Source organism: Hakea prostrata, chromosome 1 (genome assembly GCF_041222555.1).
Source record: "Hakea prostrata isolate BN-2017 chromosome 1, UWA_Hpros_2, whole genome shotgun sequence".
NCBI classification, from domain to species: domain Eukaryota; kingdom Viridiplantae; phylum Streptophyta; class Magnoliopsida; order Proteales; family Proteaceae; genus Hakea; species Hakea prostrata.
In genome coordinates, this window is record NC_142600.1 from 9,621,942 (window position 1) to 9,643,383 (window position 21,442).

The following is a 21,442-nucleotide window of genomic DNA, read 5'->3' on the forward strand; positions in this document are numbered from 1 at the left end:
TTTTGAAAACTCAATAAATGCCAAGTGTTTACTTAACTCTATCATCATGACAGTAATGATATGGATGATATATGATATGAAATATAAGGTGTGCAAATATAATAGAAATAAATTATAGAGTGCAAATGTAATAATCTACAAACTCAAGTGGGGTACATATAATTTGTTACATAACTTTGTGATATAATGTGCTTCCAAGGTTTGATATAGTTTTAAGTCCGAGAAACAGGTCTCTAAAATAAAAAACAACAATACATTTGATCTTATCTATACCCTGCTGGATTAAATTGAGGCAGCTAGGCAAAATTATTTCTAACTACTCGGCAATCTCTAAAATTTCTTACCAAAAAAACAGAAGCAATGTCTAAAATTGTATTTTTGTTTTGACTCATAATCTCTGAAGTTGTAGAAATAAAGATAAACATCTGGGCTCAGAAAGGTGTGGCCCATCCCAAATCAGAGCTTACAAAATTCGTTGGGTTTTTCTTTTCTGGGCTTAGTTTTTGGCTCATGAAAATCGCGATGGGCCTACCTTAAAAATGAATAACAAAACAAAAAGTAATTAAAATCAACAGAAATAATTTACAGTAATATTTATACTTAATTTTTCTAGACATGATAAAACTATCCATCATTTGCTGCCACTGCTGTAGCCTACTGCACCGTAGTTGAGATTGTATGCCATGTACATTTACAAAATAAAAAAAGTGGAATTTAATTTTAAATATCAAATTTTTTGTTTTACATTATTTGATTTTCATATTCTAAATCTATAATTTCAACTCACATGTTTCTTTCCAATCTCGTGAGTGGAAAACCCCTAGTAAACCAAACTGCTACAGTTTCTTCTCCATTTCAAGTTGTTTCAGCTTTAACAGTTCTTTCAGAGATGGTCACCAGGAGAAAAAATCAAAATGGGATGTGTTTTGTCTGAGGGAGCAAAGCCCTGATAGTTTGGGCTGGTTTGAGCCAGGCCGTATGTGGTCCGTTAGCCCATTTGTTCCAAGAGGTTTTAGTGGACTTGTTCTACTAAGCCTTTTTTTTTTTTTTTTTTTTTAGAGAGGTCTTAGTTTTCTAACAAAACATAGTTTTGGAAATGCAGTTTTCTATCCAATGGTGTCGACATTTATGAAACATACATAGGTTCAATTTTGAACTTCACTTCTCTAATATATTTCAAATTTAACTTTTATCTAATGGCATAAAAATATATTTTGATTCAAATGTTCTTTATTTTCTGCTCAAAATCTATTGTTCAGAGTAAATAAAAATAATGCAAATGGGCTATGACTATTTGATAACGGATTGGTAATGGTCTTAAAACCATCCCAAGTTGAATTCAAACTGTTGGCAATCCAAATCCAAACAGCACCAAACTAAAGCTGAGCTGAAACCATTATTTTACAAATGACTTGTGTTTGGACTAGATGTTTTTAAACCCAAATGTGTTAAACCCAGATTGAAACCACCACAAACCACACCTAAAAATATACAAAATTAAGAGACATGCCCAATATTTCATTGGTCTCTTGAATTGAAAGTGATTTATAATTGGAAATGGGTTGTGTTTATCACATTTTTTTTTCTGGGATTTCAATCACTCCCACACAAGACATTGGAAATCTTGCATATAGCTGAAAATTATGTTATAATGGTTTTTGGTTTTTCTAAAACTTAAAGGTTTTTTCTCTTTGTAGTGGCATCCCTTCTTAGAATATAATAAAATAAAATAAAAAATGACATGCATTCTGATTGATTGAAGATTCCGTAGATAGCTTTAGTTGTTGTAGAATATAAGCAACCTATTACAAAAAAAAAAAAAAAAATATAAGCAACCAGAAAAGGTTGGTTTGATCACCCTTCCAGTATTTAAAAAAAAAAGCAAATCAGATAAAAGCATAGAGTAAATTTAATACTTAACAGTAATTATTTTATTAGTTTACTCCAATATCTCAATGATAAGATATTAATTAAGGACATATAATTGAAAATGAAATATTTCTACTTTAAAAATCCAATACATAATTCAATCAATAATTTATAAAGACGATAAAATAACAAATAAGTAAATGAACTATGCATTTATTCACGTTTTTTATACCAATAATGCATCAAGCATGATTGTATATTCATGCAAACTTGTGGTGGCTTCAAACATCATGCCTAATAGGCTAATAATTATGAAAATTGTTAAAAAAAATTTATAAAGACGATAAAATAACAAATAAGTAAATGAACTATGCATTTATTCACGTTTTTTATACCAATAATGCATCAAGCATGATTGTATATTCATGCAAACTTGTGGTGGCTTCAAACATCATGCCTAATAGGCTAATAATTATGAAAATTGCGACTACCTGCCTTTTATCTACATGATCAACTTTCTTATATATTGATTTGTCAAAATCATGATGGTTGATCGAGCTCTTCACGCTTCAGGTAAAAAAAACAACTAATTTCAATGTGGTGCACTTTTGCATCAACTAATACGAGAGTCATATACCACTGCATGTTCTACAATACTGTACAAAATTCCGATAATACCAAGGTGTATGAGTGTATCAATATAAAGTATAGGTAACATTGTAATAAAAGAATATTCTTTGTTTCGTTGGATAAAAAGGGAGGGGCCAAATATTGCTAATTTTTAAAAAACACAATGAATTTTTTATTAATTATCTTTATTGTTAAAAAATTTCTCTAAATCGGAGTCCCAATTACTGATATTTCATCCATAAAAATAGGATTAGAGGAAAATTTTAAAACCCGCTCTCCCACAAAGAAAGATGGAAAGGTCGTTCTCATAACATATATGATCCAATATATCAACACTTAGTGGTGGACTATTTTCTTAAATATGCTGACTTTCAAGGAAGTTGGAATCTCTTACCCTTAAGAAGGAAGGTTTTCCTCCAAAATATCAGTTTACGTTGTAAGTATTTAGTTGGTTCAAATTTCTAATTGGTTTAACTGATTTGGACCAGTTTTGCCTGATCAACTTCACATATGAACACATACACAAGTTACTAGAGCTGACCATACAATCAAAATCCCCATAAATGAACAGTTTTCAGAATCTTACTAGGAAATGGTCTACATTCTGTAGATGAATTTCAGAAACAAGACCTACCCTTGGCTTTTTTTTTTTGGGTAAATCAAATTTCATTAAGAAGAATCAGTAAAACACAAAGGATCTAAAGCATGTAGCTTGGCGATCCAAGTGGATGGAATACGACCAAGATGTCCTATTGAAAATCTTGCTTCTCTTTTTCTCTTCCTAATTTATTTCTTTCAGATACAAAAATAGAAAGTAAGTAATGGACCTGATTCCCGGAACTTCCCCTACTACTTAAGTTGATTCCTTACTAATTTTCTTTTCATTTTTCAATGATTTGTCTATTGCATAGCAAATTAGTCTAATTAGTCATATGACATCAATCCCCAACCCTGACCCGTACATGATTCTCATTTATATTTCTTATAAAATTCATAGAAATATTAATTTTTAAATAATACCATTAAATGTTGTTCAATTGGTAATGAGCAACACCTTTTAGTAAAGTGGTCGTGTGTTCAACTTTGCCTAATGGTATATATAACCTCATCCCCTATGTATAAAAAAAGTCCTTGTACCCCACCTCTCTCAGTCTCTCTCTAAATCATCAATGCGTGACAATAGAAGATGGCACAACTCTTACGTACTCAACCTTTGAACACATTAAGAAGGAAAACCAGCCCTGGTCAGAAATGGGCCCTCTCTTGAATGTGTGTGAAGAGGTGATTGTCCTAACTAGTTGATTCAAAATTTTAAACAAGAAAACTGCATTGTCACATCAAATTTTAACTAGTTGATTCAAAAATTTAAACAAGTAAACACTCTGTTCACAATAACCAGAAAATACATTGCCACATAAAATTGTCCTAACTAGTTGATTCAAAATTTTTTCCTTCAGAAAACTGCTAACTTTTTGCAAATTAAAGGTTGATGTTGTGGCTTTAACATAGTGAGTTCGAGCATAATAGAAAAAATTTATGAGAGTAGAAATGTCATAATTTAATAACTGAGAGTGTAAATGTAATAATAAAAAAACTTAGAAGACCTTTTTTTTTTTTTACTTAAAAATGTTTTCTCCACGTTTTGGGTAATTTCAAAACAACACTACACCATTGCAGATTTGCAGGAACATATTAATGATTTCCAACATCATATTATGCTATTCCTTACTTACCATCCTTAAATCTTACAAAGTACCATGAGTCTCTAATCTCTATAACTCCATTACTGCAATAACATTTGTTGTTAATTTTCAATTGTTACAAGGGTACATCCATATTATGAATCTATAATTTCAGATTCCTGAATCGAAATTTAATAATAAAAAAAAATCCTTCTTCATCTCGCCAGATAAATTCATAACATATATGGCTGCAATGTCTCATTTTCAGTTGTTTCATATATTTCAGTTTTGATATACTTTTGAACCAACATAATCAGGGGATAAAAGACAGAAAAGTTTGGATAAATAGATAGAAAACTGTCAAAATATTAAATTATTGTTGTTTTTATTGTTCTAAAGGAAAAGAGTTTGTTTTATTGTGAAAATTTCCACCATATCCTATAGAAAAAAATGAAATATTAATGAATCAATTGAAATCATACTCAAACTATAGATCAAATTGAATAAAGCATAGAAAGCAATTAATTACTTAACTGTAAACATTTTATTAGTTTGCTCCTATATCTCAATGATAAAACATTATGGTCATATAATTGGGAATGAAACATTGCTATTTTGGCATGATACCCAAATGAATCACTAAATTATAGAAGCGATAGAAAGTAAATAAACAAATAAATGAATGAATATATCTATTCATGTTTTTTTACCAAAAAAAAAAATCACGTTTTTTATACCAAAATGAATAAAACATGATTGTATTTGTACATCTACGTAACTTTGTAATGATCTTTTAACTTCACATTCAATCAATTTATCGAACAAATATAAATAGATATATAAAATCTCCCTTGAGGATGACTCAATACTAGTGGCGGAAAAAACAATGTTTTTAAGATCTATCAACTTACCATTCAATCATTATCGGCCAAAAAAGAAATTCACAGTTTTTTTTTTTTTTGCAGGTAAACCTTTCATAGCTGAATTTTTTTTTTTTTTTGGTAAACAACAATTTTATTCAAAGCCGGCAAGGATGGGGTGAACATAATTCCACTAATCACTCAGTGAAAATCGGTCATTCTTTCATGCCCGAAATCAAAAGGGTCTTCCTAGCTAAGAGATCTGTAATTACATTAAAACTTTTAGGATAAATGCGGATGCATGAAGTTATCCATTAAATAATTGATATCTTGGATCAAGGGCAACACTATCATCGGGGGTTGAATCTCACCTTCAAGATATCTGATTATCTGCTTACAACCCGATTCAATTAGTATTAACTCATATCCAAATGCAAGAGCCTCCAATAGTCCTGTTCTAAAAGAAATAGTTTCTCCTTCTTCAGTAGAATTATAATGCCTAGGTAACGATGAAGCACCCGAGGGTTTACCTTCGGCATCTAATAATAATACCAGCATCACCTTTATTTGTTCTCTCAACCTATGATGTAGCAGTATTTACTTTCATAAAATCATTTATTAGGACAATTAGAAGTGAGGACTGAGAGGCAATAGTAATTCCATTTATTTAAAAAAAAAGAAAAAGATTTGATTAGCAATTAAGTTATAGTATAGGGGGAGAATAGTAATTATCACTTATTTATATTATTAATAAACGGGTCCCAGATCAGGGAGACGTCTTCATCATATGGAAAAGCTTATAAATGCAACGAAACGGTTCCTTAGCATAAAAGTGGAAATGCGTAAACCACTCCCACATAAAGTTACATGCTCAGGTAGCCCAACAAAGAAAGTAGAGAAGACAAGAAGCGAGGAACTCAACTCAACTATGTAGTACTTCACTGCTTCGATCTCCACAGTTCACACTCTGAGAAAGAAAGAGACAGAAACGTGAGGAACCAGAAGCTCAACATAACATAACACTGCTTGTTCATTGCTTGGTGCTGTCACGGACTTCAAAGAAGGAGCGGTTCTTGACGGCAATGTCGTAGAGGTGCATGGACTTGAGGTTGGCAAAGTTTCTGGGAAGAGAAATGAGATGAACTGAATCATCAGAACGATGGTACTGTATAAGGTCATTATTAGGATCTCTAGTGTTGTAGCGTTTCCAGCCCAACTCAAGCAGATGTTCTTCCAGCTCTGCGTGTGACTTGATCACTTGCTTCGTTGGTGCAAACACCAATGACCGGAGACGGGCACCTGGTGCAGTCTCCGTTCCAGGTTGACCAAGTGTGTCTTTGAACTCAAATGCTTCTCTGGTAGGGTTCGTTACCAGTTGAATCACACCATTCTTGTTGAACAACCAAACACCCGACATCAACGAAGGAGATAAATAGAACACGAAAGAAGAGAGGTTCTACTCAACCCTCTCTTTTCACTCGGAGGGACTAGCAAGATCAGGAGGAGGGGATCGAGAGACAAGTGAGCTTTGATGGTTGAGACATGGGAGTGGTGAAATTTATATATAGGACAAGAAGTTAGCTAGCTAGCTAGCTAGGGTTGTGAAAAGATGAAATTTTACTACATCGACATCTCAGTTTTTTATCCCAACATACAATGGACACTGTCGCTAAGTATTAATGGACGATGGCACCCACTCCATCTCTTTTAAGGCCTATTTTGCTTCAAAGCTGCTGCGCATTAATGCGCAGCAGCTGCCATGGTCTACATCTAAAGTTCGATCTCGAACACTCGTTTTGCTTTGCTTTTCTTATTTTTGGGTTTCAATGGTGAGGCTAAAAAAAAAAAAAAACTACTTTGAAACGAACACCAAAAGTGATCCTCACCAATGACAACACTGAAGCCTTGGCCAGGTGAAAAAATTACAACCCAAGAAGCATTATCATATCATATGTATGTTTCTTTTGAAGAGATGTAGATCATGGTATACTTCTCTTAATCCCAATGCATGAGGTTCTAAAATTCTATTACCTAAGTGCTATGAATTTTAGTAAATGGATGTCTGGTTTTTTTTTTTTTCAATAACTATCAATCTTATATTAACATATCCTTGGTAATAAATTTGGAAGAGAAGTCATTAGTTATACATAGAAAAGAGGTGGGACAAACCACCAAAACCTAGAAAGAGTAAAAAGATTTGTTCCACGAGCAATGGTATCTACAGCATAGTTTGAAAACTTTCTGATAAACTTGAAATTAGCAAAGGAGAAATTTGCAACAAGCTGTTGAATTTCTCCAATAATACTCATACTCACACAGTCAATGGATAGATTATTACCATTTAAACGGAAATGATAAATAATTAACAATCAAAAAAGAAGATAACTTTATTAACATGAGAGTTTAAAGCTAAATGTAATCCATCTTTAATAGCTTCAACCTCCACGACAGCAGCTAATGAGCTATGACAACATTTGGCCTGGGTAGCTATAAAAGATCTTGCCAATTCCCGTAAAATATCTAAACGACCTTAAGAAAAATGTGTGATGTGTCTCTTTTAAAAGACGTGTCTTGAAAACCAAACAAATTTAAAAAAAAAAAAAAATCAAAAAAACCCAAAATAGGATTACTTTGAACCAGTCAACATAATTATCCAAATGATGAAATTATTATAGATCGCTTATTGAATGTAATTTCAAACTAAGTGAGACGTTGAGATTCATATCTTTTTCCCTTTTTGTATAATTAACCTTGTTACAACTTACAAGGATTGGAGCATATAGATTCAGGAAGGGTAAGGTGTGGAGGATTAGAGGTTTAAAACTGAATATATTTTTTTAATCTTACTGCCTCTATGTATGAAGTTGTTATTACCTTTTCAAAAAACACATCAACTAGTGAGATTCATTCAATTGGGCTATTTTGCTGACCTTGGTATTCAGACTGAGTGAAACCATCTCTTCTTCTTTGACAAATCATTTGTGAAACCTCAAACTCTTGAACCATTTGTAAAAGTTAGGCCTAGATTCAAGATTTAGTGAGATGCCTAATAGGATCCCGAGTGTGTGCAGTAGCGGCGTGGGCGAGGTCTTAACCTGTTTGTGGGTTAGGCCTAGACAAGAAGCAAACCCCCTTAATTAGAAAGTACATCAAGAAATGCTAGGTTTTAATTAACAGGCACATACTGAACAAGATTTTGATTGACAGCCTAATTGGGGAGCCTAAAACAAGAGTGCGATTTAACTTCCTCTCTTACAATTTTCATGTTGTTTGTCATGCCATGCTTCTTTTCATTAAATAGAATAATTTATTTTCAGTAAATTGTAGTTTGATTTAACTTTCTCTCTTACAATTTTCATGCTGTTTGTCACACCATTCTTCTTTCATTAAATAAAATAATTTATTTTCAGTAAATTATAGTTTGATTATGATGCGTTATTTTACGCTCTTTGATCATGCATTTATGGTTTAGAACATTCTTTTTTCCATGGTACATTGTTTACAACTCAACTATATACCTTTGTAAAAGAAAAAAGAAATTCCAAAGTCACCCCAAAATACTTGATAAAATATATAGCCATTTCTGGTTTTTTGGGAAGGAGAATCTGTAATTCATTCAACGTTGAAGGGCTTGACCTTGTACAGTTGTACGCAAACCCTGATGAACAAAAGCTGCACGTTTTTATTTATTAATTAAGAAGAAAAAGGAAAAAACCAAAAATGAATAAAGAAATACTTCATATGACATGGCAAGAAATTATTGGTCAATTTTTGAAACCCAGAAAACTGATTGACCGGTTCCAACCTGCGGATTGTCTCTTATGGCACGCTGGTTCGTTTTGAGTTTTCAGTTTTCACACAACTCATCCCTCTCCGCCTGCCACACGTTACACGCCTTTAAAATTAAAACCTCGGAAATCGATCCGCCATTTTCACTTGTTACTTCTGAAATCTGAAAACTGTCTTCACTATTCCTCCATCAGCGTCTCTGACGAACGTTTTGAAATGGGATTCGGCTTATTGGAGGTGCTACTCGTCGATGCTCGAGGCTTACAGGAAACCGATTTCATTGGTAAATCACATCTGTTCTTCCCCCAAATCCTCCCGTTCCCGTTCTTTCTTTCATTTTCGTTGAAGGAGATTATGTTAGATCACTTGTTTTCGATTTTGAAGTTTTCTTTGCGGTCTTTCTGTGATACTCCTAGATTTGTAGATTAGTTTATGGAATGTACAGGCATTTTAGGGCGATATCTTGTTTTTCTGCTTTAAATAGCGTTTATTGTCCTCGATCGGTAGAAACTGGAAAGGAATTCGATCACCGGAGTTGTCAGATTTAGGGTCCCAAATCGTTTCAGTTTTGAATTCGTACTACTTGTTTGTCCTCCTCAAGTTTTCTGTTTTTGAGTCAAATGATCAATAATTTGCCGGGTCTAACAGTGAGTTCCTTTGGAATTCCTTTTTTGTTTTTCGGTTTCAAAAGCAGGTAAAATGGATCCCTACGTATTGATTCAGTACAGGGGCCAAGAACGGAAGAGCAGCGTCCGCCGAGGTTAGTCAAATCCTACCTGTTACCTTCATTTTGATATTCAAGAATAAGAAAAATTATTAATGTCACCAATTGCCCTAACATTAATGCCACTCAATAACAAATTAACATTTCAGTTACACCCTTTACTAATACATTTGTTTAAAAAAAAATTTTCCTCTAATGGTGTGAAATATCTATTGCACTGTTATAATTTATGGAAAATTTCTTCTAACCAAAAGGAGAATATAAATGTCAATAATAAATATCAAACTCAAACCCAAGTAACATTAAATGAGGGGTAAATATCACTTGCTTCTCTCTTAGTTGACCAAATAACATTTGAATTTCTTCTTAGTTGGATAACAAATGTATCAAAGCCTTTCTTTTGTTTACTTTTTCCTTTAAATTCAACTTTTACCTTTAAATATTTTTCTAAATTCAAAATTACATTTGGTGGAAAACATGTTTTAGCCTAAACCCTAAATCACCCTCAATCATGTTGAAAAATATAAGAAGTCATTTCTCATAAAATTAATTGAAGTGATTTGGTTTAATTGAGGGTAATTTAGGGTTTAAGCCAAAATATGTTTTTAGCCAAGGGTAGTTTGGGGCTTTAGAAAAATATTAACAATAAAAATTGAATTTAACTGAAAAAGTTAATAGATAGGAGGTGTTTGATACAGGTATGTAATATTATCTAATTAAGAGGGGTTCAAGTGCTATTTGGTCAACTAAGAGAAGAGGTAAGTGATATTTATCCTTAAATAAATGTATGTTAATTTGATTGGTTTTTCTAAATTAAATAAATAAATAAATATAATAGATATCTCATATTATCGAAGGATTATTTATATCTATATATTTTTTAAAATAATTTGTTGGTAGAGGTGTATCTAATATTTTATTTCTTTTGGGTAACATTACATTTCGTAAAAGAAATAAAAGATAATACATCCATTTTTGACTGGGTCATCCAACACTAATCCAAGCATAGTAGTTTGGGCTTGGGCCTTAATCTTTATGAGTTTTTCTTTTTGATAAAAATTTCTTTGTGAGTGATCAATAAAAGAATTTAAATCCTCCTTATCTAGCTTGTCAATAGTTTTACTCGCATGAGTATGAGACCGACCCACACTATCCAGTCTGTATACATATATTCATGTAAGTGTGTATGTATAACTTCAAACGGGCTGAGTGGAGAGAATCTGGACCCTAAGACAACAGCTTATATGGACAATTGCAAGAATGATGATTAGTCTACCCCTCCCCCCCTTCCCCAACAAGGGAATAGACATATAATATTTCATAGGTAAGTGTTTGCTATGTATTTAACTATACAAACGGGCTGAGTGGAGAGAATCCAGACTCCTAAGACAACAGCTTATATGAACAATTAAAAGTATGATGATTAGTCTACCCAATGTTGGATTGGTCCGGTTAGTTGGTAAGTTTAAAAAATAAGGGCTTGGCATGAAAGTGATAGTTCTAACCCTTCAGGGGGATGAGTAGCTTTTTTAGCTAAAAGACATTAAATTGAAATTTGCCCAAAAAAAAAAAGTGGCAAATTGGTCATAGAAATGATAATGTGCAAAGCTTCGCGGGGGGGGGCAGTGTTCAAATTTTTGGACTAAAAATGACATAGTCCAACCTCAAAGGGTTCATATGAGATTATCCTTTTTTATTGGCATCGAACTCACTCTTAGACAGCCTTGGTTTTTTACCGAAGAACAAAATATAATATTGTGTGTGTTTGTGGTTTTTTTGATACGCATATGTTACAAATCCCTCACTATCCTCACTGCACTGTTATTGCATGATACCTGCGCTAGACTTCTAATATGGTTTATATTGTTTGTTGGTTTTGTGTCCCGCCCGCCGAAAACAAAACTTAAGAAGATGTTTAAGCACAAGCACAATAGTTTTTTAAGTCGGTTGTCTTGGACCAATATTTACCAGTTTCCACTATAACATTTAGAGCAACATCGGACTGGGTCAACGATTTGAAAATCCTCATGACTCATCACCCAATGTTTCGGTTTGTTGAAGGGGTACTATATTATAGACATTAAATCGAACCTTCATAACTTAATGATACAAGATAGAGTCTCTTACAATATCAACTTTCCTGTTACATGTATAATTAAACTCCTCTTATCCTAAGACTTTAAGATTGACTATGTGATTTTGACACATTATTTTTTCTTCATCTAGGACTTCTTTTTGACACATTATTTTTATCTTCAACCCTTCACTAAAAAGTATTAATCATTATCAATTAAATCAACTTTGATGGTAAAATGATCTTTGACTATTCGATCCATCCACTATAGTATTTTCTTTTTCCTCCATTAGATTTAATAAATTAATTTATGTTTGGGTACAGGAGAAGGTAGCAACCCAGTCTGGAATGAAAGGTTCACCATTCGGGTGGAGTATCCTGTGGCAGATCAGGGCAAGCTTATCCTCAGAATCATGGACAAGGACACTTTCTCTGCCGATGACTTCGTCGGAGAAGCCACGTAAGTATATAGAAATTCTTCTTCATTCTCAAACTTCACAAAAACCATCTCAGTTTCAGATCTTGTGTAACTTTTGGTCTTCATGAGATCTAATTGTCATTATTGAATGCATAGGATCTATTTGAAGGATTTAATAACAATGGGTGTTGAAAATGGAAAATCTGAGTTACATCCCCACAAGTATAGCGTAGTCAAGAGTGACCAAACCTACTGTGGAGAGATTCGAGTTGGCTTCACTTTCACCCCAACGGTATGTGTTCCATCACATTCACTCCTTCATGATAGAGAACTATCAATGAGTATTAATTGTTGTTCTTGGCTGATCAATTTCTACAGGCGGAAAGGGAAATGGACTTCGATGCAGAGCAGTTGGGAGGATGGAATCAGAGTTAGGTGTTTCTAATTACATCAATATATTTATGAACGAGATATTAGACGTAGTCAAAAGGAATTCCCGTTTGAACATTCTTGATTAATTGTGTACTAAAACTTGAAGTTGAAGTTGAAGTTTGCAATCAACGGGAGAGGTCATGTTTGGATGGATTTTGTTAGATTTACTGAGATGATAGGGTTTCTAAGTTATTTGTGAATACACAAGGCTTTTGTGAACAAAAATAGAGGATCGTTTTGAAAATTGTGAAAGATATATAAATGTGGGTATGTGCAAGCATTATGTCTGGAGCCCAATTTTCATTTTGCCCTCTATGATATTTTGCATTGCATTTGCCTCCCTAATGCTATATACATATATTAAAAAAAAAAAAAAAAAAAAAAACTGAGGATGCTCTTTAGATTTCCTTCAACTTACTAAATTAAGATTATTATCCATAACAAATTAAATAAATGAGATTTACCATAACAAAGACATGCAATAACGAAGAAGTAGCATGTTCAATTAGAAGCTAGATTGATTCAAGATATGGAGTAAAAATGGAAATCGAAAAGCCATAAAAGTTGTACGGAGTCTTTCACCATCAAAGGTTGGTTTAATTGACAAATGACCAACACCTATTAGTAAAGAGGTCAAGGCTCAGTTTTTTTTTGGTTGCCAACCCCGGTTTCCAAGGCTTTGCCTTGACTAATCCGGTGTTTGACTCGGCTCACACACCTGGTTGTGGTGGGTGAGTCTTCCCAGCGGGGATTTTTTGCATCAACAAGGTTTCGATGCCGGAATTAACAAAAAACAGTCCAAATGAGAATTTAATATATAATACGGAAAAAATATAAATTCAAACCAAATCCATGAAGGTTTTAAATCCTAAATCCTAACCATTTCAACTTTTTCTTAAACAATACAATGAAGAACCAGATTTAGGTTCAGCTGTTCAGTTCATGTTCAGTCGGTGAGGTTTTGATTCCCTCTACCAAAAAAAACAAGGTGAGACTTCAATTCCATCCTCCAGTTCTTGTTTGAGTCACTCACAATTAATTTTGAGTTGGGTTGTCAAACCAATACTGATACTGATATGCCATTTGAACCCACCCAAATAAGCTTCAAACCAAATCGACTATTCATTAAACGACCAGTTCATGTCAGTTCTGGCTTATAGTTTTATATATTAAGGGAGAGGCCTCTCTGGCTGTATTGAGTCCCTTGATTCACAAACTAAGGAAGATCCAACAAAAGCATGAAAGATCTAACAGAGATAAGATTTTAGTGTGATAGTCATTTGACACAACAATACATCACAGGCTCTAGTAACCTTGTCTTTGTTTTTAATTAATTAGTTTTTTTTTTTTTTTTTCATTTGGTAAACAATTGTTAATTAATTAGTTGACTTCATTGCAACTTTTTAAACTAACAGTCCAAACCTAATTGATTTTTCAAAAATTGATGAAGAACTACAGACAACAATTATGTTTTAAATAACTGTAGTGTCCTCTCACGTAGAACAATTTAAATATACTATCGAGAAGGGTTGAACCCATGATTTCTTTACTAATAAGTATAATCATTGACAACAGAGCAACTTTTATGGTTGGTTCTTTTTATTTTTTATAATAGGTATCATTGAATTTCTACAGTGTGTAAACCAGTGAGGTTGTGTATAAATTGCCTGAACCATTTATGTACTTAAGGGTGAGGAGCAAAATCTGATTGTTTACTTAATAAGACCAAAAGCTAAGCACCTTAATCAAACCAACTGGTTCATTTGGGTCGGCCCAATAATAATTTCACACCCCTATTTGTTATGATGGATATAATTCCTGGATCTCTTACTCATATACACAATGCCTTAAGGCTGAAGGAAAGAAAGTGATCGATTACCAGTTTAAGTGTTCCCGCTTTGTTACGTTTCATGATTTTGATCTGGATGTGAGTGATATTGATGATTCCAGAATGTGAGAAGCACCTCTTGTTTTCGTTTGCTTGGAGCTTTAATTAACTCTACCAGAAGAAGAAGGAAGAAAGAAGAAGCTTTAATTAACCCACATGTCGTTCAACTTAATGGATATGAAGAACGGTTGGAAGAATCGAAATCAAAGGCTGGTAAAAATGTGTAACCATCAATGGAGTGGACAAAGTGAAAAAGGACTGAACAAACTAATCAAACCGGGCTCAACTAAAATCACTCCTTGATTTTTTACCTGGTCCAAACTTGGTTGAATAGACAAGATGGTAAATGTTTAACCATCTGGTTGTTAGTTGTTACTTGTTAGCTGGGGTTTATATCCTTTTATTTTGTCTCATTTTCAACTGAAAAGTAAGATAAGATTGTAATTTATCTTTTTGTAAGAATGTTGAAAAGTCAATATATAGATAATATATATATATATATCTATATATATATTATCTTCATGTTTTTTACCTTGCACAATAAGGATAGGGCTTTCATATTAACATCACTAGAGTCCTCCTTCTGATTCATTTTGTTAGGATCTCGCATGGGTAGTGCGTCTAATATAGTGGTGCCTACTAGTGGATGTATATACCATGTGGATTTTATTAAATCCTAGCTGCTCAAAACATGGTTTGTTTATTTTAAACAAAAATTAGTCCATTTAAGTTGATTATATGTGCAAATGGTGTTTTGAGCGGCTGAGATTTAATGAAATCTATGTGGTGTCCATCCAAAGATTTGCACCACCACATTAGAGGCATACCCACACAAGATCCATTTTGTGAGTACTCATAAGTGGGCTTCACTCTAATTATGTGGTGGATAAATGTGAAGGAAACAATACCGATCCAAATTCTTTATTTCTTAACTTTGTCAGAATCTGATTCAGATTCTTTTTTAAAATGAGTTATGATTGAAACCTTGAAATGGATTTATCAAACGTCAATTTCTAAGCAAAGATCGGTCTTTTAGCACAGAAACATTAAAAATGATTTTACATAAGAACTAGTCTCTTAGAACGAAAATGTGACCACACGCATTATAGTGGTACCACCATGTTAGCAGCACTAACATAACAAAATCCGAGGGAAAGGATGAAAGAAAGGGGTGGAGTCACATGGAATACTAGGTAAGGATGAATGGTTGAACATGGTTTATGACAGTTGGAACTGGAATTTGGACCAGAGCCTTACAAGAAATGGTCCCGCCGTCCTGAAGACTGGTGGGCTGCGGGAATCTACATTCCCGCTGTTGTCAATGTTCTTATTTCTTAAACGGTCATTCAAAGGTTTATGAACAACATTAATTAAAAATTACCACAGGGTCAGAGTCAGACTGTGCAACTCACAGACAGAGAGGGAAGAGAACAAAACCAAAGACTAAAGACTCAAAACCTGCGCTCACATCTCCAGGTTTTCAGTTTTTTTTCTATTAAATTTCACACAAAAGGCTATGCTGCCACGCCCGCCCAATCATATTCCAGTATCTATCTCACACACAAGGGTCTCCTGGTTGAAGAGGAGAGCTGAGAGAGGTTGTTGATCTGATGAACAAACCTGATCTCAGCAGCAGCCGCTGCCCTTTTGACTCAGCAACTCTCGCTCTTCAGTTTTCCCCTTATGTTTATATCTCAACTACCACTTTCCCTCTGTGTCAAACATTTCAACTTCTTCTTCTTTGTCCTCTTCATGTCTGTGTTGGTGGGTTTCTTGGGTTCTTCTCCATCTCCTAGAGCTTCATTTGGGTTCCTCTGCATTTAAGATATGAAGTGTTTTCATTTCTCCAATGGAGAGAAAAGAGATGATGAAGATTGTGGTACCATATCCAGAGTTTCTAGAGTTTCATGGGCTCGTTCCTTGAGCTTCGCTTCCAGTACTGCAGATGTCAGGCGTTCTGAGTTTGGCTCCGAGTCGAGGGATTTCACCGAGTCTCTGGGTTTTCACGATATTTTCTCCCTGAGGAGACCGGATGATCTTCGGGTATTCTCTTTCTCTGAGCTGAGATCGGCTACCAGAGGATTCAGTCGTGCGCTCATGATTGGTGAGGGAGGGTTTGGATGTGTTTATAGAGCAGTTGTTTCAGTTTCTGATGATGACCCTGATGCCAAGATGGATGTTGCTATCAAACAGTTGAATCGAAACGGTTTGCAGGTTTTTCTTTTCTCTTATTTTCTTTTCTGAATTTAAATGTTCATGAACTTGGTTCTGAAATTTCCGTCAATGGGTCCGCCGGCATTCGATAAAAATTAGAAGTCATTCATGTAATTCCAAATTCCAGATTCCAAAAACCAAAATACCCTTCTTGCTCCCTATTGAACCCAGGTAGAGTGTGGGTATGTGGGCAAAGAAACCCAGGTAGATATGTCTTTTCTGCTAACAAAAATAAGTTTGTGGAGCTTGAGCATTAGTGTGGCATGTTAGCCATTTTTGTTTTATTTCGGTTTCTGATGTTATACATTGAAATTATTTTCATTTCTAGTTACAGCACCATGATCGGATAGACAGGCATTTCACTCTTAATTCGAGGGAGACTAAAATTTAAACAAATATGAACTTCGTTTCCCCTTTTCCGTGATGATCCAGGATTTGTTCGCTGCAAGTGGAGCCTACTCTTAAAAACAGGTCCACCACTTTCTTCGTGAATAATTAATATAAAAACTCACTTTTTGGCGGAAATTTAACTGTTCTTACTGAATTTCTTAAGCCGCTTCGTCAAATCTATGGCGATGGTAGAATCCGCTATAATCACTGCAGAGTAATGAGAAACATATCTAGGTGGTAGTCGAAGACGGCACCTTCCAGAGATCTACAAAACAGTACCACCAGCAGGGGCATAGCGAATCTTCTAACTCTAGCCATATATGCCCCTAGCCGTCCTTTGTACGATCTTCAGTTGAATTTTTAGTTGGATTTGAAGATAACTTTTGTCACATATGAACATACATCAATTTCTAGACTCAATTGCTTAATTTGGGTTGTGAGATTAATCAAGGAAATGGTCAAAGATCTTACTTCCCGAAGCACAAATTTATTGTTTGAAGCTTTACTTGGATGAATGTTCTCTTTAGGTTTTTGGGTTTTTTTTCAACAGTTATGATGTGGTTTATTCATTCTTTCCTTCTTGTTGGATAACTTTCAATGACTCCTTTGAGCAACATTATCACTCATATATTTCCTTGTTGTGTGCAAGAGTTTTGGGACACTAATGTGGTGAGTCCAATCTAAGTTACTGCATTTGTCTGATGCTCTGTTCACTTTCCCCTTTTCTGCCACTCAGGGACATAAGGAATGGATTACAGAAGTAAACTATTTGGGTGTTGTGAAGCACCCAAATCTTGTCAGATTAGTAGGATATTGTGCTGAAGATGATGAGAGGGGAATTCAGCGGCTTTTGGTGTATGAACTTATGAGGAATAAAAGCTTGGAGGACCATATTCTTGCTCGGATGCCATCTTCTCTTCCGTGGGAAATAAGATTAAAAATTGCCCTAGATGCGGCACGTGGTTTAGCATACCTTCATGAACAGATGGATTTTCAGGTATAGGTCTCATTCTTTATTTTTATTAAAAATATTAATTTATGAAGAGTTCCATAGCCATTTTGAAATTCCTAAGTGGTTTCTAAACGTGAGCTGGGACACCTGGAGCTTACTCGGAACCCAGTTGAGTTTGTGTATAATTGGTTCAAGTACAAGGGTAATACGTGGGCTAGACCTGAAACTGAAAGTAATAGTTCTTGAGTTCAAGGAGAAGGTACCATTTTTGTTTTTCATTGATGACCTGCTTTGCTTTTTACCCAATTTCAGTTGAACCAACTCATAAGCAAAGCCTAGACCTTGAAATTCTTTGCCTGTTGTTATTTGAGGGCTGATCTAGTCATGCAGCATTGCCACCTTTGCATCTCTCAGGGTACTAAATGTATTTGGTGCCATATTCTGCGGTTGTTCTTACTTGATGTGGATGATTTACACGCATGTATTGGTGGCTTACCCTTTCTGCAGTTATCTACTAATCCAACTTTTCTTGACTGAAATTTTCTGAATTTTCGCACTTCTACATATACTGCATCCATTTACCTAGAGTAATTTGCTACTCAGATCTCACAGTCTATGCTATTCCATCAAAGGTGTGTTGAGATCTCATGTGCCTAAGCCTGTAAATTAGGTTCAATGCCTTGGTTTCCTCTTTGGGATGAACAACTAAAACTACTTCAAGTGTGGTGTTGTTTACTTTTGGTTTTTTGTTTTACAAATATTGGGTATCAAAAGTTCAAACTTAGTAGAAAATCTCTACTTATAACAAAACCTGTCTACAAAAGGAATACTCTTTTTGGAAACTATGCACACTACGAAACATTATGAACCTCTTTTTCCAGAGAAGTCAGTGTTTCAGTTCAGATGTTGGTAAGTCTTGGCTTGGTCTGTAGAATCACTTCTACAGGCTTCACCAACCTTGTGCAAGGTTGCATTGGCTACTGATAAGCTATTGCATTTGGTGCAATATTAACATAAAAATGCTGGAGAGGATGCACCCTGCGGTACTTCAATTGCTTTCGTAGTTTTTCTTAGTGGATGAGAAATTTTGTGATTCATATTCTTACTAGAGGAGGCTTAACTAACAAGGATTTGCCATTCTCAAGATGATTTAAAATCTTGGCAAGGATCTAGTTCTTTGCCAGTGCACTAAACAAAATCCAGTAGTTCTTTGAAAAACTGTAAATTGTGTGTGCGAGGAATGTTAAGTTTATCTTTCATTGTTTCTTTTCCTGTTTGGGAATCTTTGAAAGGTTTATAAGCTTGCTTAAAGCCAAGAGTTATTTTTGGTGTCTTTATGGTCTTCCCCTGATTTGCATATAGTAGGCAAAGTAGGCCAGTTGTTTCCCTGGTACATTGGTTACTGAATCAAAAACGTTTCAAACAGTTTTCCTTTCAGTGGTAAGGTTTTAATACTTGGCCAGTTGTTTCCCTGGTGCAAGATCAGAAAAAAGATCAGTCAATTCTCATTCGAATCATCCTCAAAGCAACCAGACAAGGTTGGATTTAGTTGATAAAGAAGAATTAGTGTCAATCACAATCATTATTGGTTAATTCTGCAGATTCTGGGCCAATTTTTAAAATCCAGGTTGGTGGGGGTGTGACATTGGCCATTAAGACCAACTAGGCATTTTAAATTAGATGATCATTGAAATTTCAACTTTATAATGTGGATTCAATCGTTGCTGCTTCCGTTGGCACTTGCAGTCTTCCCAGTGGGAGTTTCAGCCTGACCATTTGCAGTTGTAAGAATTCCTGATGATGAAGGGAATGGCCAAATTAAGGTCAATTAACTTGTGCAGTTTGAAGCACAATCCTTATTCTGATTGTTTTGCAGTCTATTATCTATTGTAAAATCATTCTGTCCTTCATCCATTTTTAATTGACTTTTTTTCATTTGTTTTGTTGCAGTTAATATTTCGGGATTTTAAATCTTCAAACATTCTGTTAGATGAGGACTTCAATGCAAAGCTCTCAGACTTCGGATTAGCTAGGCTAGGCCCAACTGAAGGACTTGGCCATGTTTCAACATCGGTTAGTTATATTGGCTTTTATCCATGTAAGAATAGCGAGTAAGTGCCTGCAAAAACCCATAGATGTACTCTCTTTCTCTCATGCGCATAAACAAGAGAGTAAGGAGACGACAGGGCTGTCAAAGAGATTTGAGAGAACCTTGCAGCCTTCTCTCCCCTTTGGGTACTTTGTTCAAAGTCATTTGTTTAACGGTTCTATTAAACTATTTTGAACACAGGTTGTGGGAACAGTGGGCTATGCTGCTCCAGAATACATTCAAACTGGGAGATTGACTGCCAAAAGTGATGTTTGGAGCTTTGGGGTGGTCCTCTATGAACTAATTACTGGAAGACGATCAGTGGACAGAAATCTTCCTAGAAGTGAGCAGAAGCTTTTGGAATGGGTGAAACCATATGTATCAGACTCCAAGAAATTCCACCTTATACTAGATCCACGACTAGAAGAAGGCAGTTCTTGCATAAAATCTGCTCAAAAACTTGCTTCCCTTGCTAACAAATGTCTAATGAAGCAACCCAAATCTCGCCCCAAGATGAGTGAAGTAGTTGAGATGCTGGGACAGATCATTGCTGAGGCATCACCAGCACCAGATGGTGGGTTTATTCTCGCAATCTATGCATGAAACTAAACCTGTGAAGGAAGAAAATGTTGCAGAGAATGAATCAACAAAGCAAGGGGGCAGTTATCTGAAGAGGGTATTTGATTTCAGGGAAATTGTCAGCTTTAAGAATAGATCAAGTGGGAGGCTGGATTGGAGAAATTGGACTCCTGGGTTGGTGAGGACCTGGTGATGAGTCTGTTAATGTGGAGTCTAAAATGCCTGAATCTAGTGACTCGAAACTCACACACCCATCTGCCTATTCCTGAGAAGTTTGTAATTGATTACGAAAAAAAGAAAAAAGAAGTTTGTAATGAAAGCATGTTCTTACAGCTTATAAGTTTAAATACTTCCATCCAAGTAAATGCTTGCCAATGAATTATCTTCATCTCATGGTTATTTGTAAATGAATAAAATACGCTAGCAAAGGCACTATTATCAAGCATTCTTAACTTCTTTTAGGTACATTACTTGGTCACTGTGTACATTAATGGAACCAGTGGGGAAGCATTGTCAAATTGTCTTCTCCACAACATTAACCGAAAAATGTAGCCAAGTGAAACCACAAGTGGAACAAGCTCCAATTGAAGTTGTTTATTTTATCCAATGGCCTATTCATATTTTGTCGTTCTGATTATTGGATAGATGAACAACTCTGAATTGCATCCTTATACAAGGTGCCAGAGGCACTCTAGGGACTGGATCTAATTTCTAGAATCCAACACAAAGAATCCTTTAGGGTCCACACCTAGAGAGATGATGGTTTCTAAACCACACACATGTTTATGCAAAACTATGACTAACTTAAGCTATCTACCAATGTTGATGTGTGTAGGGGTACATAATACAGCA

The 21,442-nt window shown here is 34.8% G+C and overlaps 1 protein-coding gene and 2 pseudogenes across 3 annotated transcripts; 2 read left to right on the forward strand and 1 right to left on the reverse strand.

Moving 5' to 3' along the window:
- Positions 1-6,071: 6,071 nt before the first annotated feature.
- LOC149027305 (flowering-promoting factor 1-like protein 2 pseudogene) lies at positions 6,072-6,458 on the reverse strand (annotated as a pseudogene).
- A 2,439-nt stretch (positions 6,459-8,897) lies between these two features.
- Positions 8,898-12,520, forward strand: LOC149027306 (Calcium-dependent lipid-binding (CaLB domain) family protein). Of its 2 annotated transcripts, none has more exons than XM_089146704.1 (5): positions 8,898-9,113; positions 9,522-9,590; positions 11,953-12,088; positions 12,203-12,338; positions 12,425-12,520. In XM_089146704.1, exons 1-5 carry the CDS (start codon positions 9,047-9,049, stop codon positions 12,479-12,481), a joined length of 465 nt encoding a protein of 154 aa, XP_089002830.1. In that variant the 5' UTR covers positions 8,898-9,046; the 3' UTR covers positions 12,482-12,520. The 2 variants fall into 2 exon arrangements, with proteins under 2 accessions (XP_089002830.1, XP_089002838.1); XM_089146712.1 differs by having other exon boundaries at positions 9,525-9,590.
- Positions 12,521-15,680: 3,160 nt separating this feature from the next.
- On the forward strand, positions 15,681-21,163 carry LOC149027307 (serine/threonine-protein kinase PCRK1-like; annotated as a pseudogene). Its single transcript, XR_016174424.1, has 4 exons — positions 15,681-16,580; positions 17,707-17,967; positions 19,873-19,995; positions 20,213-21,163. The product of XR_016174424.1 is annotated as a serine/threonine-protein kinase PCRK1-like (transcript).
- The last annotated feature ends 279 nt before the right edge of the window (positions 21,164-21,442 follow it).